We start from the raw sequence: 15,149 nt of genomic DNA on the forward strand, positions 1-15,149 counted from the left end.
CTAGGCCAACCACTCTAATAACTCATCCATGCGAAGCACTGGGTGAGTGTCAAACTTTGTGATGGAATTGACCTTACGAAAGTCGATACAGAATTGGACCAATCGCTCTTGGATTCCTTGATGACCCCCATTCTCAGCACTGCCTGCACCTCAACTTGGACAGTGTCTCACATCCTCCTGAGTAAGGGCCATGGATTCTTTCTAATCAATTGTTCTGGTGCAGTCTCCACATGATGATGAACGACATGTGTTCTCCACGTGTGGGAGGTCAGACAAGGTTCTCCTTTGTGAAAGTGCTCAACTTCTTAAGATGTTCCTGTAGTTGGATGATGTATTAGGTTTGCTCTGAGGATGTTTGCATCTTGCTCCTCACAACACATCCAAGATTCCCTGGGGCTTGCATCTGTAGAATAGTACAAAGAGTGAGAAACTCATGGAGGCTTGACTTCTTGAATGGCAAATAGAAGTGGTGGGAAAAGCTAGTCCCAGTGCCTAGCCTCAGCACCAACAAACCGCTTCAACATCTCTTAATGTCTTGTTAAATCTTTCCACCAGGCCGTTTGTGGACACTGATGTCCTCAGGGCCTTGATTTTAAGGTGGGAGTATTGCTCATGCATCACCTGCGAGGTGAAGTTAGAGCCTTGGTGTAGGATAAGTATAACATTAAAGTTATGTGTTATAAAGAAAGGCCCTGATTAGCAAGTAGAAGGAAGGCCTTGAAAGTAATAAGGGCAGAAGGAATAAAGTAGGGAGGATGTCTGGTGCAAAGAATAACTAAAGAGATAAGGAGAAGTTTCTGAAAACAAGGTCCCTGATCACTAGGGTTGACTGCAGATGGTTTTAAATCAAACGAAGAGTCTGTCTTAAAATGAACCAAAACAGCCCTTCCCCAACCCACACACCAGTGTTACAACCTGTGTGAACCCAGGTGTAATGGGAAAACTGTTGGCTAACAAGATGGAGGGGAGGAAAGGCCTTGTGAAGAAAGGAGGTTGTTAAATTTTATCTGGATTAAGACTAGAAATAAGAGTGAACTGTCTCTAATTGTTTTTTAGCTGAAGTCAGTAACTGGCAACGACATCACTTGTTTGTTAAAGGGTATAAAAAGTAAGCTCTTAAAGGGTTCATTGCGAATACCTGCCTGATCACGCTGAAGCCGATTAATATGGGTCTAAGCACTCCTGGGTTTATCCCATTTGTAAGTATCTTGACCAAATGCTTATAAATGTAGGGCTACCATATGTCCGGATTTCCCCGGACATGTCCGGCTTTTCGGTCTATAAATAGCCGTCCGGGGGTGATTTTTAAAAATCTAAAAATGTCCGGGATTTCCCCCCGGTCGGCTATTTATAGACAGAAAAGTGGCGGCCAAGCACCGCTGGGCACCCAAAGCCCCTTCCCGGCTCCCCCCATCGCCTGCAGCCTTACTACACTGTCCGGCCCCGCAGCTGTCTTCCCCCTCCTCCACTCCCCTGAACGCTCCGCCCCCTGCTCCTCCCCCTCCCCTGCTTCCCACGAAGGTCTCATTCGTGGGAAGTCTGAAAAGAAGCAGGGGCAAGTGGGAGGCAGCAGCAGGTAAGCTGGGGCGGGGGGGCGCGAGGAGGAGAACTCCGGGGAGGCGTGGCCCTGGCCAAGCGGCTCCCTCCGGCCCGGGCTGAGCGGTGCCCGGCAGCCCCAGCGGCTCCGGCCCAGCTTGAGTCCAGCGGCTCCGGCCCCAGGACGGCGACCCCGGTTCCGGCTGAGCACGCCAGCCCGGCGCTGGCCGAGCACCCCCGGCCCAGCCCAGCTCGGGCCCCAGCAGTGCCGGCCCAGCCCCGGCCGAGCACCTCCGGCCCAGCCCCAAGCCCCGTAACCCCGGCTGGAGCTCCGGCTGGAGTGCAGCCCGATTCCTGGGCTCTTTAAAGCCGGCCCTGGTCAGGGGACAGGGAGAGGGGGTTGGATGGGTCGGGAGTTTGGGGGGGAGCTGTCAGAGAGGCAGGGGTGTGGAGAGGGGTTGGGACAATCAGGGACAGGGAGCGGGGGGGTTAGATGGGTCTGGGGTTCTGGGGGGCTGTCATGGGGCAGGGGTGTGGAGAGGGGTCGAGGCAGGCAGGTAGCAGAGGGGGTTGGATGGGTCAGGAGTTCTGGGGGTCCTGTCAGGGGGCGGGGAGCAGTTGGATAGGGCATGGGAGTCCTCGGGGGTCTGTCTGGGGGCGGGGGTGTGAATATGGGATGTGGGTGTGGATAAGGGTCGGGGCAGTCAGAGGACAGGTAGGGTCATAGGAGGTTCTCAGGAGGGGGCAGTCAGGGGACAAGAAGCAGGGCGGCTTAGATAGGGGGTGGGGTCTAGGGGGCAGTTAGTGGCAGGGGTCCCAGGAGGGGGCAGTCTGGGGACAAGGAGCTGGGGGGGGGGTTCTGAGGGGGGCAATCAGGGGTGGGAAGTGGGAGGGAGTGGATGGGGGCGGGGCTACAGCGGGGCTCCTCCCCCCCAGTGTCCTCTTTTTTTGCTTGTGGAAATAGGGTAACCCTAATAAATGTTTTGTCACTGTTTGGATGTAGTAAATTGTTTATTATTTAGGATTTTTAGAGCAATTGTGTAAGTACCAATTGGCCTTCAGATTTAATAAAGGAATTTATGGTTAAATTGGTGTTTGGTGATTTCCCATATTAATAATTTCAATTATTAATAATTCCAACACCCGGTCAATCAATATTTCCCACAAGAAGCTGAGTCAGGCAAAGAATCTCATAAGCTCAGGAGCAATCACTGTCACCTTAGCTGAAGGTGAGGGCATGGCTTCAGGGTAGTGAGTGGCACAGTCCAAGTATATGCTGACTTCCTGAGGAGCTCTTCTCTGAAGGCATCACCATAACCATCCCTATTCTCTCAAATGGGGTTTCCACTAAGGACATTGAGACCAAAGGGGCCTTTGGGACAGTCTTAGCTACCACATACTGACACTCAGGGCAGGAAAAGAAATACTCCCTTACCTCATGGTACATCCCTGGCAAGAAAAAGTGACTCAGAACCTGGTCTAGGGTCTTCTCACATCCTAGATGTCCATGCAGGGAATATTGTGTGCCAGCTGGATTACAGCCACTTACGGTACCAGTAGTTGAGCTCTTATTGCTGCTGATTGCAGGTATCATTCCATGTGACAGAGCCTCTCTTTCTCCAGCACAAAGTGGGAGTACTGTCCCAGGCACTGGGAGTCTGCTGCCTTCCCATCTACAGACATCACCTGTTTGTAGGCATGGCTCAGCGTTGTGTTGTCATGCTGCTCTTGGACGAAGCTTCCCCCTTTGTAGTAAGGTCTCAAGGTCCACAGCCAGTGCCGGCCATCCCTGTGTCTCTCTGGCAGTCTCTGGTCCCAAGAACGTCCCTTCCTAAGGGTCTTCAGAGTACCTCAGGCCCCCTAGGTTGATGGGGTCCACAGGCCAGGGCCTGCCCTGGGGCTCAGTTGTGGCATGGATAAAATCATTAATAATTTGTGAAAAGGCTGACCAATCTCAGCCTATAATCACTGGGTATTCTAATTTCTCTGCTAGCAATACTGTAGTTAAGTCAGTGTGGGCCCCCACTGAGACAGGGCTTTGTCTCCATATATGCACTGTAGGCAAATTGTCCCCTCCGTGGCAACTGTCTTACCCACTAGGGGGAGCTTGTATCACAGTTTGGTTACACTGGGCCCACGAGCCCCAGTACCTCCTTCCCTTGGACCAATAGCAGGTTGGTCAACTTGGGGGGAGTCTGCCTATGGACCCTCTCTTTTGCCATACAACCCCCTGTGTAGTTGCACTCCATCAATGGACACTCTTTCCTCATGTGCCTGTACTGCCCAGAGGCAGGGGTGTGCGCAGGAATAAAAATGTGACCGCTTTTGGAGAGACAGGTTCTGTGCCCCTGCCATGGCCCTGGGGCCAGAGGAGCTGTCAGCTCCTGCCCCAGGGCCAAAGGAGCTCTGTGCCCCTGCCAATTACTGGGGGGACATGTGCCCCTGCTTGCCTTCCCTTGTGCATGCCCCTGCCCACAGGAGTAGCAGGTTACCAAGCTTGGGTCTGCAGGCTCCTTTCTGACAGGGGACATATTTAGACTATGAGGGAGACCTTTGTCTGAGCTTAAGGATTCCAGCCCAGTTGTCTGTGTCACTGGTCAGTTATCTGGGTAATGCTTCATCTGAGCTCGGCTATGGACCCTTTGACTGCGAAAAAATTATCCATCAGCTGCTTCACGTCTGACAACAACTCAGGGCAATGCCAGAGAACCCACTCCCAGCCCCTCTCTGAAAGTATGGGCATGAGCTGCTCTATGAGAACCAACTCTGCAACTTGAGTCCTGGAAAGCTCCTTGAGGGGAAGCCAACGCCAGCAATGCTCTTTTAAACCTTGCCCTAAAGTTCTGCCAATGTGTCTCTTTGGTAATATCCAGAGACTCTAAAATAGCAATCTTCACCCAATTGCAGTCTCTAGCCTGCTCTGAGCCCAGGTTACAGTGAGTCAACTGTGCCTGTCTCATTAGGGAGGGAGCTAAAAGAACGCCTGAATCTCCAGAGGTTATTGAGATGCTAATGCTGCCCTCTCAAAGGTAGTGAAGAATGCCTCCAGAGCACTGTCAGGGCCCATCTTAGTTAATGTCTGGCACAGGTGAGAGAGTTCCTCCTGGTGAATTGGGCCCTACCAGGCCTCCCTGTGCAGGGGCTGGGGTTTTTAACTGTGGCAAAAAGTCTCTCTGCAGTTCTTGCTGGTAGGTCACAATCTCTTTCAGCAACTGCTGCTGTGCTGACTGGGCCTGCTGCTGGGCCATCCACGGCTGCAACATCTGCTGCTGGCATTGTTGTTGCTGGATGGCCTGCTGCTGTTGCCATTCCACCATCTAGCGCTCAGGATCCATCTCAACTGATGCCCCCAAAACCTCTTTCTCTCTCAAGACATTGTTTCAGGCACAGAGCCTAATGCCTGCATCCTTCACCACATATAGTCAGCTGTCTCTCAGCCTGGGCTCAGCTGTCACCTCTTGTTCTTGGAGCCCCCGCTCCTGGGCAAGCTCACTGTCCCCTGTGGCAGTTGAACTCACTCCTGGGTTCCTTTCTGAGTCTAATTACTCCAGACCCTGGCACTGTTGCTTAGGTCCAGCTACAGGGCACAGATGGAGAGCAGATGGCCAGAGCCCCTCTCAGGGCTGCATATCCCTCTGCCCTAAACAAGGGGAAGGGGAAGGAAAGGCTAGTCACTGCCTTGGGGTGTGCTCTTGATGTCAGATATGGAGCAATTGCTTTGTGAGAAGTATTCACCCATGGTGGATAGGGTGTTTCTGTCTTCTATTTATTTTAGTTTAGACAAACTACAAAGGCTTGTCTCTGGCCCCAGCAGAAGTTGGTCCCACGGAACAGACGCTATCAGCACAACCCTGCCTCACTCACAGAAACACACACAGAGCAAAATCCCTTCCTGTCCCTGCCGTGCGCAGAGTGGCCTGCCTCGGCCCCCCGCCCCAGCGCGGCAGAGCTCCCATCACGCGGCGCCCGTAAAACCAAGAGCAGCTCAGCGCGGCCCTTCCTTGTCCCGCCAAAGGCCCCGCCAACTCACGTGACCTACAAGGCCGTCTGGCAAGCCCCGCCCCCCGTGCGTGGGAGGGACGCGGTGTCTCCTCTTCTCCCTTCCCCCGTGTCACCGGGCGATTCGCTGGGGGAACGTCAGGCCCCAGCTGCGGCGCGGGGCCGGAAGGGTTTGGGAGGCGCACCTCGGGCAGACGCTCGATATAACGAGCCGCGCGTGAACCGGAGACGGCCGGAGTTTCCCACGTCCCCGCCGTGAGTAGCGACCTGTCCCCGCCCCAGGCACCGGCGCTCGGGGTTTCTCGCTCTGCTGGCAGAGCCGGGCCCGGCCCTACCCTGCCGCCCGCCCCTTGTCTGCGTCCCGGCGCTCTGCGGTAGAACGTCGCACGGCGCGTTCGGTCACCGCGGAGCCGCGGCCGCTCTCACCCCGCAAAGCTAAAATCGCCTCGGGCGGGGCCCCTCCCTCACGCGCCCGCCCTGCCCGCGGCTAATGGTACCGGCAGGATTGGGCACGTAACTGACCTATGCCCGCTCCTCGCTAGGGCGCTCCCTGAAACGGGGTGGGGGCATAGGGACAAGGTGACGCGTTTTAGTGTCAAGGGCAATTTAAATCCTACACTTATTAGCTGGACCACTTTACCGACGTCTTAAAAAGTTAACCTGCATATTTATGGTAGACTAGGTTGTTAAATACTTTTACTGCTCCTGAGGGAATTCCGTGCCAAAGAAATAAAAATTTTGCACAGTTCTGCAAATTGTGTTTGTAAACAAATAAATGTAGAGGCTCCAGCTGGGAAATGGGGAGCACAGGCCACTGGCTGCACAGAGATGGGAGATCACTGTACAGCTCCCCCTCGGACAGGGAGGTGAGGCTGCACCAGACACTGACACAGTGCAAGGGCTGACCCTGCCCCTCCAGGCCAGGCCCACCAGATGTGGGCAGGCAGGCTCAGCCCAGCAGGCTCTGGGGGGGGGGGGATCCAAGTGCTGGGTGAGAGGGTTCTGTGTGGGGCAAGCTGGCTGCTGGCAGCTTGGTTACAGCTGTGGGGGGATCTGGATGAACAGGGGCTGGTTGGGAGGTTCTGGGAACAGGGGCATTGGGACTCTGCAGTGGGGTCCAGGGAAAGGTGGGTGGGGCTCAGTGGGGAGGGCAAGGGGGGGTTCAGAGTGGGGCTGGGTGCAGCTAGTTGGGGCTCAGAACAGTGGGGTGCGTGACCACTCTTGTGGCTTTCCTTTGCTTCCCCAGCAGCAAGTCATTTTTCTGCAGAGATGCAAAGAAATCTGGAGCGAAGGGGACCATGAATTCTGCACATGCGCAGTGGCAGAGAATTCTCCCAGGAGCAATGTTAATGACAGTACTGTAAAATTACATTGCAGGGGGGGGAAAACAAATACAATCAGATACTATGCTTCCCGCCCTCCCCCTTGCAGGCTTCTAGTAATATGCAGCAAGTGGAAACAACCTTCTGTAGCGCCATCTTAGCACTTCACCACTGGTGCATTGTCAATATCTATCATATTTGGAAGAAGGAAATCTACCTTGTAAACACATTGATTGTGGTAGCATCACTATTTTGGTATTCTGGGAAGAAAGTGAGTACAGCATGATTGCCTTTAGTAATGTGTTTGTACTTGAGGAGTGCAGATTATGAACTTCTCATACCGGACTTTCACAGACCTGCCTCTCCTTTCACACATTATCTGATAATTTTATTAAAACCATGGTAATCCCATCATCCCTGAAGAACTGTTTTCAGTTATTTTATGTCCTCAAGATTTCAGCAGCTGGCTTCAAGTATACAGCAAACAGAGGACTCATTCTACAGTCCGTTTCTAGTGATGTTTACCAGAATTTGGCTGTGGAAGATTGGATTCATGACAACATGAATTTAGAGAACAGACAGGTTCTTTTCCTTTGGAGAAATTCTCCTACTGTGGTGATTGGGAGACACCAGAATCCCTGGCAAGAGTGTAACCTCAAGATAATGAGGAAGAAGAACATAAAACTGGCTCGAAGGAGAAGTGGGGGTGGAACGGTTTACCATGATCTGGGCAATATCAATTTTACTTTCTTCACATCCAAGAAAAAATACGAGAGAATGGAAAACCTAAAATTAGTTGTTAGGGCTCTAAAAGGCTTGCGACCCCAGTTAGATGTGCGTGCCACAGACAGATATGATCTCTTGCTAGATGGGAATTTTAAAATCTCAGGTACTGCTGCAAAGCTAGGAAGGACTGTTGCTTATCATCACTGCACTTTACTATGCAGTGCAGATAGGTTTATTTTATCTTCTGTACTGAAGAGTCCTTACAAGGGGATAAAAAGCAATGCCACTCCTAGCATGCCTGCTTTAGTGAAAAATCTCTTTGAAGAGGATCCTACTTTAACATGTGAGATGGTCATGGATGCTGTTGCTGCAGAATATGCAAGATGCCATCAAATTGACCATCATATTACCCTAATAAACCCAGCTGATGAGATAGTGTTTCCTGGAATTAATAATAAAACCAAAGAACTACAAACCTGGGAATGGATATATGGCAAGACACCAAAATTTAGTATTAGCACTTGCTTTAACATGGTGTATGAACAGTCTCTCCTTGAAGTTAAAGTGGATATTCATGTAAAGCATGGGAGAATTGAAGTTTGTAACATAGATTTGCCAGAGCAGTGGCTGCCACCAGCAATGTGCAATGAACTAGAGAAAAACCTAATTGGCAGTAAGTTTTGCCCCAGTGAAACCACAGCATTAGCAAGTGCGCTGCTGAGAATATGTCCACAAAACTATGAGTTGCACAGCAAGTGGAGTCTCTTATGTGAGAATGTGATGACACTAATGTGATTTTCATAATGAAAGTGTAAGTCACATCTTTGATACTATCAAACTAGTGCATGATTTACTAAAATTGTAAAATAAAATCTGGTTATTTTCAGTATGTTCTGCAAGTTGATTTTATAGGAGTAAGCTACTACTGAAGTAACTTTCTCTTGATTTATCTACTAAAGTTATTGGAGTCTAGTGCTTTAGTTCATGACTGATTGTGTAACTACTAATTAGACTGATCATAAAACTAAATTTCATGTTGTCAGTACTGTCAACATGAAACAATTTCTCAATTACTGAAGATTAAACATGTACTTAGTCACCCAAATACATGAAGATACTTCAGACTAGATCTATATGCTAAGAGTTCACATCTCAGAGGCAGTGATTTACTGGAAAGCTATACTGGATTTGGACAGAATGACAGTTCATTTTAAGAAGACTGTAAAGCCACTAGTCTAATATGAGTCATTTTGATACGTTTTGGTAACTTCTGAGAGCTTAAAGTTAAATGTATACATGGAGTATCTGCTTTATCTACAAGTTAGGCTCTAAATTAAATTTTATTCTAGACTTTCATTTTATGGTCTAAATTAAAAATAGTAAAGTTTGCATGTTAACATCATGAAAAAAATCAGTTTCAGTAAATAAGGGGCCATGGACTTGCGACCAGCTCAGATACCATGCAGGAGATGCATTTTGATTCCTGTGTCTTGCTCTCTGGTCCTTAACTGGAAGGATAATGGCCACAAAGCAGGACCACACATTTAGATAGTCTGATCAAGTATGGCACATTCTGTTCAGTTATCTTCCATTTATCAGTATGTGGGCCACTCAATACATGTTCTGCCATTAGTAATCAAATAAGTTAATCACTGAAACAGAAGGCTTTTGAAGGCTGTTAAATTGTAGTGTGATTGCCAATTGGTATTTCACAGAGGACTCTGCACAAATATTCACTGATTTTACAGCTCTCCACCTTGTTTAGAAGGAAACAATTGGCCTTAATTATCTAGTTAAGTAAGCTACAGTTTAACATGGTGTTTTCCTTCAATCCTATTGTTTTTTCTTTAAAGTATAATACTAAAGACAGTTGCCTATCTAACTTCTGTATATTTGGATTTTCTGTGTTGAATCAAAAACATTTAAGTTTGTGGAGTGTGTACAATTTACAGAAACTTAACTAGTCTCCTAAGCACTTGTGAACTTTCAGCACTGCTAATTCATCATTTGATAGAGTAGAACCTCAGAGTTTACGACCACCTTGGGAATGGAGGTTGTTTGTAACTCTGAAATGTTCGTAACTCTGGACAACATGTTATGGTTGTTCTTTCAAAAATTTAGAATTGAACATTGGCTTAATACAGCTTTGAAACTTTACTATGCAGAAGAAAAAAGCTAATTTTAACCATCTTACTTTAAATGAAACAAGAACGGAAACAGTTTCCTTACCTAGGCAATTTTTTTTTTTAAACTTTCCCTTTTTTAGTTTACATTTAACACATTACTGTGCTGTACTTGCTTTGTCATCTCTGCTGCTGCCCGATTGCGTACTTCCGGTTCCAAATGAGGTGTGTGATTGACCAGTCAGTTTGGAACTCTGGTGTTCATAACTCTGAGTTTCTACTGTACCTTGCTTTAAAGTGTTACCCCATTTAGTTTAGAAATTCTATCAATTCAAACTGCAAGTAATCAAAAATATAAAAAAATATAGTTTATTCCATAAAAAATGTACACTACATGTAATTGAGAGAAATTAAAAGCAGGCATTTAAAGCTTGTAAGAGCAGTAATTAAATAACAAATATTTGGTCATGTTTTCTTTGTATGTTTAGTATGAAAGACATCCACTGTTGTTTCATGACATGGTCTCAAATCAAAATCACAGTATCCAAGACAAAAACGACCCTACAGAAAGGAACACAATTTTAGAATAAGCCACTTTGTAGTTCAAATTTATTCAAAAGAAAAGACACACATACCTGTGGTTTCTTAAAATAATCAAGCCCTCTTCCAATCTTAATCATCCATCCATTGTTGAATCTATTTAAAAATTCACAATGTTATTCCATCTTCATAAGTTTACAAACTGTGGGTACATTTAACATAATTAGGAAAAAAAGACCTTAATCATATCTACAAGTTATGCAAATTGCTCCTACCATTTTAATCACAATTTCTAGCTAGAGTAGATGTCAACTGTATAATACAATAACTCCTCACTTAAGTCGTCCCGGTTAACGTTGTTTCGTTGTTACACTGCTGATCAATTAGGGAACATGCTCGATTAAAGTTGTGCAATGCTCCCTTCTAACGTTGTTTGGCAGCTGCCTGCTTTGTCCACTGCTTACAGGAAGAGCAGCCCGTTGCAGCTAGCTGGTGGGGGCTTGTAACCAGGATGGACCGGCAGCCCCCCTAAGTTCCCGATGCTGCAGCCGCAGGCTATCAATCTGCAGTTCAGCTGTCCCTGCCCCCACTGCCATGTGCTGCTCCTGCCCTCTGCCTTGGAGCTGCTCCCAAAGACTCCTGCTTGCTGTGCAGGGGGGGGAAGGAGAGAGGCTAATGTCAGGGTGTCCCCCTCCCCCCTGTTCCTGCACCCCACTTACCCCTTCTCCATATAGAGCAGGGAGGGGACACGGACAGAGAGAGCTTGGGGCAGCAGCTGCTGTCTCAGCTTCCTGATCCACTTAAAAAGACAATGCACTTAAGAGTGGGGTCAGCTTACTTAAAGGGGCAGTGTGCATCTCTCTCTCTCCCACACACAAGGTGCGTGTCTGTCTGCTATGCTGTCTCCCCTCCCTCCTGTTCGTGCTGCCTTGATGAGAGGCTACATTAACAACAATGTGTTAACCCTTGAGGGCTCAGCCAAGTGCTAGTTCATCATTTAGCAGCCAGGCATTCCCTGGGAAATATCCCTCCCTCTTCCACCCTCTAACTTCACCACCTCAACCAAGCTTCACAATCACCATGCTGTGAATAGTATTAAATTGTTTGTTTAAAATGTATACTGTGTGTATATCTATATAATATATAGTTTTTTGTCTGGTGAAAAAAAATTTCCCTGGAACCTAACCCCCCCCATTCACATTAATTCTTATGGGGAAATTGGATTCGCTTAACAATGTTTCGCTTAAAGTCGCATTTTTCAGGAACATAACTACAACGTTAAGCGAGGAGTTACTGTACAGCAATGTCTTGTTTTAAAAACTAGATCCCAGCAGTCCCAATGCTGAACATAGTATAAAACTATGAAGAACTTACTTTACTGGATAAAGTAACTGCCTTCTGCTTTGAATGACATTTGTAACCATGGTTATAAATAATTTGTCAGGATTAAATAATTTGAAATTAATTGGTTTTCCGCATCACCAACCTTATTTCTCGATCATGAATTGAAGATGAAAATGAGACATTCAGTGTTACTCCATAGTTCTTTAGTGATTGCTTTATTTCTTCTAGACTACTTGTCTGCTGACTCTTTCCACTGCCCTGTTAAGAGTAAAAGTTGTTTTTTCATCATGCATGTTCCAATTGTGTCCATTTATCTTCTTCAATTCACTAACACCACTTTGTTCTTATACTTTTTTGCCAAGTCTCAAAATGCTTCTGAAGACAGATAAGTTATACTCATTTTTGCAGATGGGATGACTGAGGCACATTGACTGCCGTGGCCAAAATCACATAGCAAGCCAATGACAGATTATGGACAAGGACTCAGTTCTCCCCCCTGGTCCCATGCTCTAACCACGAGATATGCTGCCTCCCCAGTATACTGAATTATCTGTCCAGACTAAGATTTGGGCTAGAATAAGTACAATGACAATGAGAGGGTTTATACTTGTCATAACCCCAAAATGTATCCAGGCCTTCCTAATTATAAAGAGTCTCCCAACAGAATTTATTTAAATGGTGTTTCTTACAATAGACAGTCAACTAGGATAATATAAACATCTTTCTTCCCGGGTCACTTCCACTTAGGATTCCACATAAGTAGAATTTATTACTTAGCAAAATATTTGGAATTACACTATTCAGTGTTTATGTTAAATCCTCTTGACCTGCTTGCATCTCCTGTTGAAGGAGGGAGGGCCTCAGTCTGACCAATATTGGTAAATATGAATAATAGATGTTATACATGAAGTTTAGATACTTACTTCATCATAAGAAGTGAGGAGGTGGATAGTTTTCACTTTGCAGGGCCCCTTAACAAGCATCTCACAGAATCGTAAGAAGTTGTAGAACTGTAAGAGTTAGTTTGATTATTTAATAACTGAAAAAAATGATTATAGTTTTATATGTAAGCTACTTTCAAGATCCACTTGCCTGGTGAACATGTCTAATGTATGGGTCCTCTACCCAAACTTCTGTAACAGTCTCATTAAGGTAGTCTTGGAAAACCTTCTCATAGCTGAAACCAGTTGCATTTTCTTCAATTTTAATTTGCTGGTGGTATTTACCATCTAAAAAAGAAGCATCCCTCACTAAACAAGACCGTGCAATCATAAATATGTATTCTATAAATCCTAGGTAACTATTGTAAGTTCAGATGTACAAGTGCATCATTTCATGAACATTTTAAAAAATGTACAGTACAACTTCATACCTTCTCTTTCTTTTTCAATATGTTTTTTAATTGCTTCAGCTCTCTCCATGTAGTCAGATATTTTTTGTCTGTAGTGAGCTTTTTTTGTTTCATCTTTTGTAGCTGTGAATCAAAAATATTCAGATTATCTCAAAAAAGGAGGACAACTACGTCTGGTAATTATTCCCCAGGATAAAAAGTCCTCTGATATTTTTTTCATTCAACAGTCTATACGAGAGGAGAGAAATCCTTTACTGGACTTACATCCATGTCCAAGAACCAGTCCCTTTACTGGTTAGTTCTCAATATTTTTCATTGTGTGTACCTATGCTTGGCAGAATTTGATTTTTTAAAAATAATTTTGACTGATAATATCAATGTTTATTTTAAGCACTTTTAAAATTTTCACAGTTCCAGAAAATTATGGGTGGGTGATGAGACAACAATTATTTAATGAGAGTAGGTGTTGAGATTCAACAAGTTAAAACTTTTTAATGGTTAAAACATAAATTATCAACATCACATGCCAAAATATGCAAATTAAATATTCTTAAGTGAAACTAAAGTTCTCAAGCAGATTTTTTTTTACATTATTTCTGTAAGTTTTGATTATTATTCATGGAAATACTTCGTCAGTACACAAATATTTAACGTATTTCTGGTGAAATCAACCCTTACCAACATTTATCAATAAAAATCTAAACCTTCCAAACCTACATATACCCCAGGATAAGCTTCTTGAACCACGGGGGGGGGAAGGAAGAGGGTGAAAGAGAGGAATGTAATAGCTATGTACTAGACAAAAAAAGTAAGTGGGGGCCACAAACACAGCAGCCAAGCAGCCTTTTGATTTTACTAAGTTTCTAGGAATGTTCTGTTTTTCCTAGGACTGGTCTACACTTAAAATGCTACAGTGGTGCTGCTGTAGCACTTCAGTGAAGATGCTATCTACACTGACAGGACAGGTTCTCCGCAGTGTAGGTAATCTCTCATGGACCTTATGCTATTTACAGTGGGGGTTATGTCAGTTTAACTGCATTGTTCAGGGGTGTGGATTTTTTATACCCCGAGTGATTTAGTTACACTGACCTAATTTCCTAGTGTAGACCAGGCCTTAGTCATTTATGAACAGTGAGGCCCAACACAGGCACATATAATTGTAACATGCCCATCACCACAGCTCTAAGGGTTCAGAACATACATGAATGTTATTAGGGCTGGGCTAGTCTACACGTAAAACCCTTCAGTGGCACAGCTGTGCTGCTTCAGCGTAGACACTTCCTATGCCAATGGGAGGGGTTCTTCCACCTCCCCAAAAACAACAAGGAGTCCGGTGGCATCTTAAAGACTAACAGATATATTTGGGCATAGGCATCTGAAGAAGTGAGTTTTTCCCCACGAAAGCTTATGCCTAAATATATGTTAGTCTTTAAGGTGCCACCAGACTCCTTGTTGTTTTTGTAGCTACAGACTAACAGGGCTACCTCCTGATACTTTCCACCTCCCCAAGAGGCAGTAGTGGCGCTGTCTACACGGGGATTTAGGTCAGCTTAACTACACCACTAGGGTTGGATTTTTCACACCTCTGACCAATGTAGTTAAAACAACATAATTTTCTAGAATAGACCAGGCCTTAAAGAGGCAGCACCTGCAGGTCAGCCAGAGCTGGGCTCCCTCCCGCCACGCACCCTCCGCAACCCCAGAGAAAATGACAGCCCCCACCCTCAAACGTTTGCAAGCTCAGGAGAGAGCAGCATGAACTCTGCCACGGGGTTGTATTGGCGCTGCGGCTCCCGACCTTTCCCGGGGCGGGCAGGAAGCCAGCTCTGGGTGGGGTGAGCTCTAGCGCTGGAGGGGAGATAGGGGCCAGCCCGCCGGTACCTTTCAACACCCGCAGCAGCAAGTCGATCCCCTCCTGGTAACACACCAGCGACTCCTGGAAGCGGGACGCCGAGTCCAGCTCCACCGCCCGCTTCAGCGTCGCTACCGCCGGGGGCTCCAGCGCGGCCACCGCGCCCGGACCGGCCTGAGACATGCGGGCGGGAAGCGGCACCCAGCAGGCATCGAACCCCCAGCTGGACCAAGCCTGCGCGCGCTAGTAGCAGCCACCACCTCCGGGAGCCGGGGGAGGCGGTCACGTGATTTTCAGGACCCAGAAGAACTCGAGGCGGTCGCCGGTGCCGCACTTTATTCCCTCCCCTCCCCTCG

The 15,149-nt window shown here is 46.6% G+C and overlaps 2 protein-coding genes across 3 annotated transcripts; one reads left to right on the forward strand and one right to left on the reverse strand.

The window, feature by feature from the left end:
- Positions 1 to 5,631: 5,631 nt before the first annotated feature.
- LIPT1 (lipoyltransferase 1) lies at positions 5,632 to 8,469 on the forward strand. Of its 2 annotated transcripts, none has more exons than XM_008167371.4 (2): positions 5,632 to 5,790; positions 6,782 to 8,469. In XM_008167371.4, exon 2 carries the CDS (start codon positions 7,257 to 7,259, stop codon positions 8,376 to 8,378), a length of 1,122 nt encoding a protein of 373 aa, XP_008165593.2. In that variant the 5' UTR covers positions 5,632 to 5,790; positions 6,782 to 7,256; the 3' UTR covers positions 8,379 to 8,469. The 2 variants fall into 2 exon arrangements, with proteins under 2 accessions (XP_008165593.2, XP_005283291.2); XM_005283234.5 differs by having other exon boundaries at positions 6,967 to 8,469.
- A 1,590-nt stretch (positions 8,470 to 10,059) lies between these two features.
- MITD1 (microtubule interacting and trafficking domain containing 1) lies at positions 10,060 to 15,113 on the reverse strand. Its single transcript, XM_008167374.4, has 7 exons — positions 14,823 to 15,113; positions 12,963 to 13,064; positions 12,683 to 12,819; positions 12,514 to 12,600; positions 11,733 to 11,848; positions 10,342 to 10,402; positions 10,060 to 10,267 (listed from the first exon to the last, which is right to left on the reverse strand). The coding sequence occupies exons 1-7, from the start codon at positions 14,974 to 14,976 to the stop codon at positions 10,172 to 10,174; spliced, it is 753 nt and encodes a 250-aa protein (XP_008165596.1). The 5' UTR covers positions 14,977 to 15,113; the 3' UTR covers positions 10,060 to 10,171.
- Between the last annotated feature and the right edge of the window lie 36 nt (positions 15,114 to 15,149).

This window comes from Chrysemys picta, chromosome 1 (assembly GCF_011386835.1).
Source record: "Chrysemys picta bellii isolate R12L10 chromosome 1, ASM1138683v2, whole genome shotgun sequence".
Lineage (NCBI taxonomy): Eukaryota > Metazoa > Chordata > Testudines > Emydidae > Chrysemys > Chrysemys picta.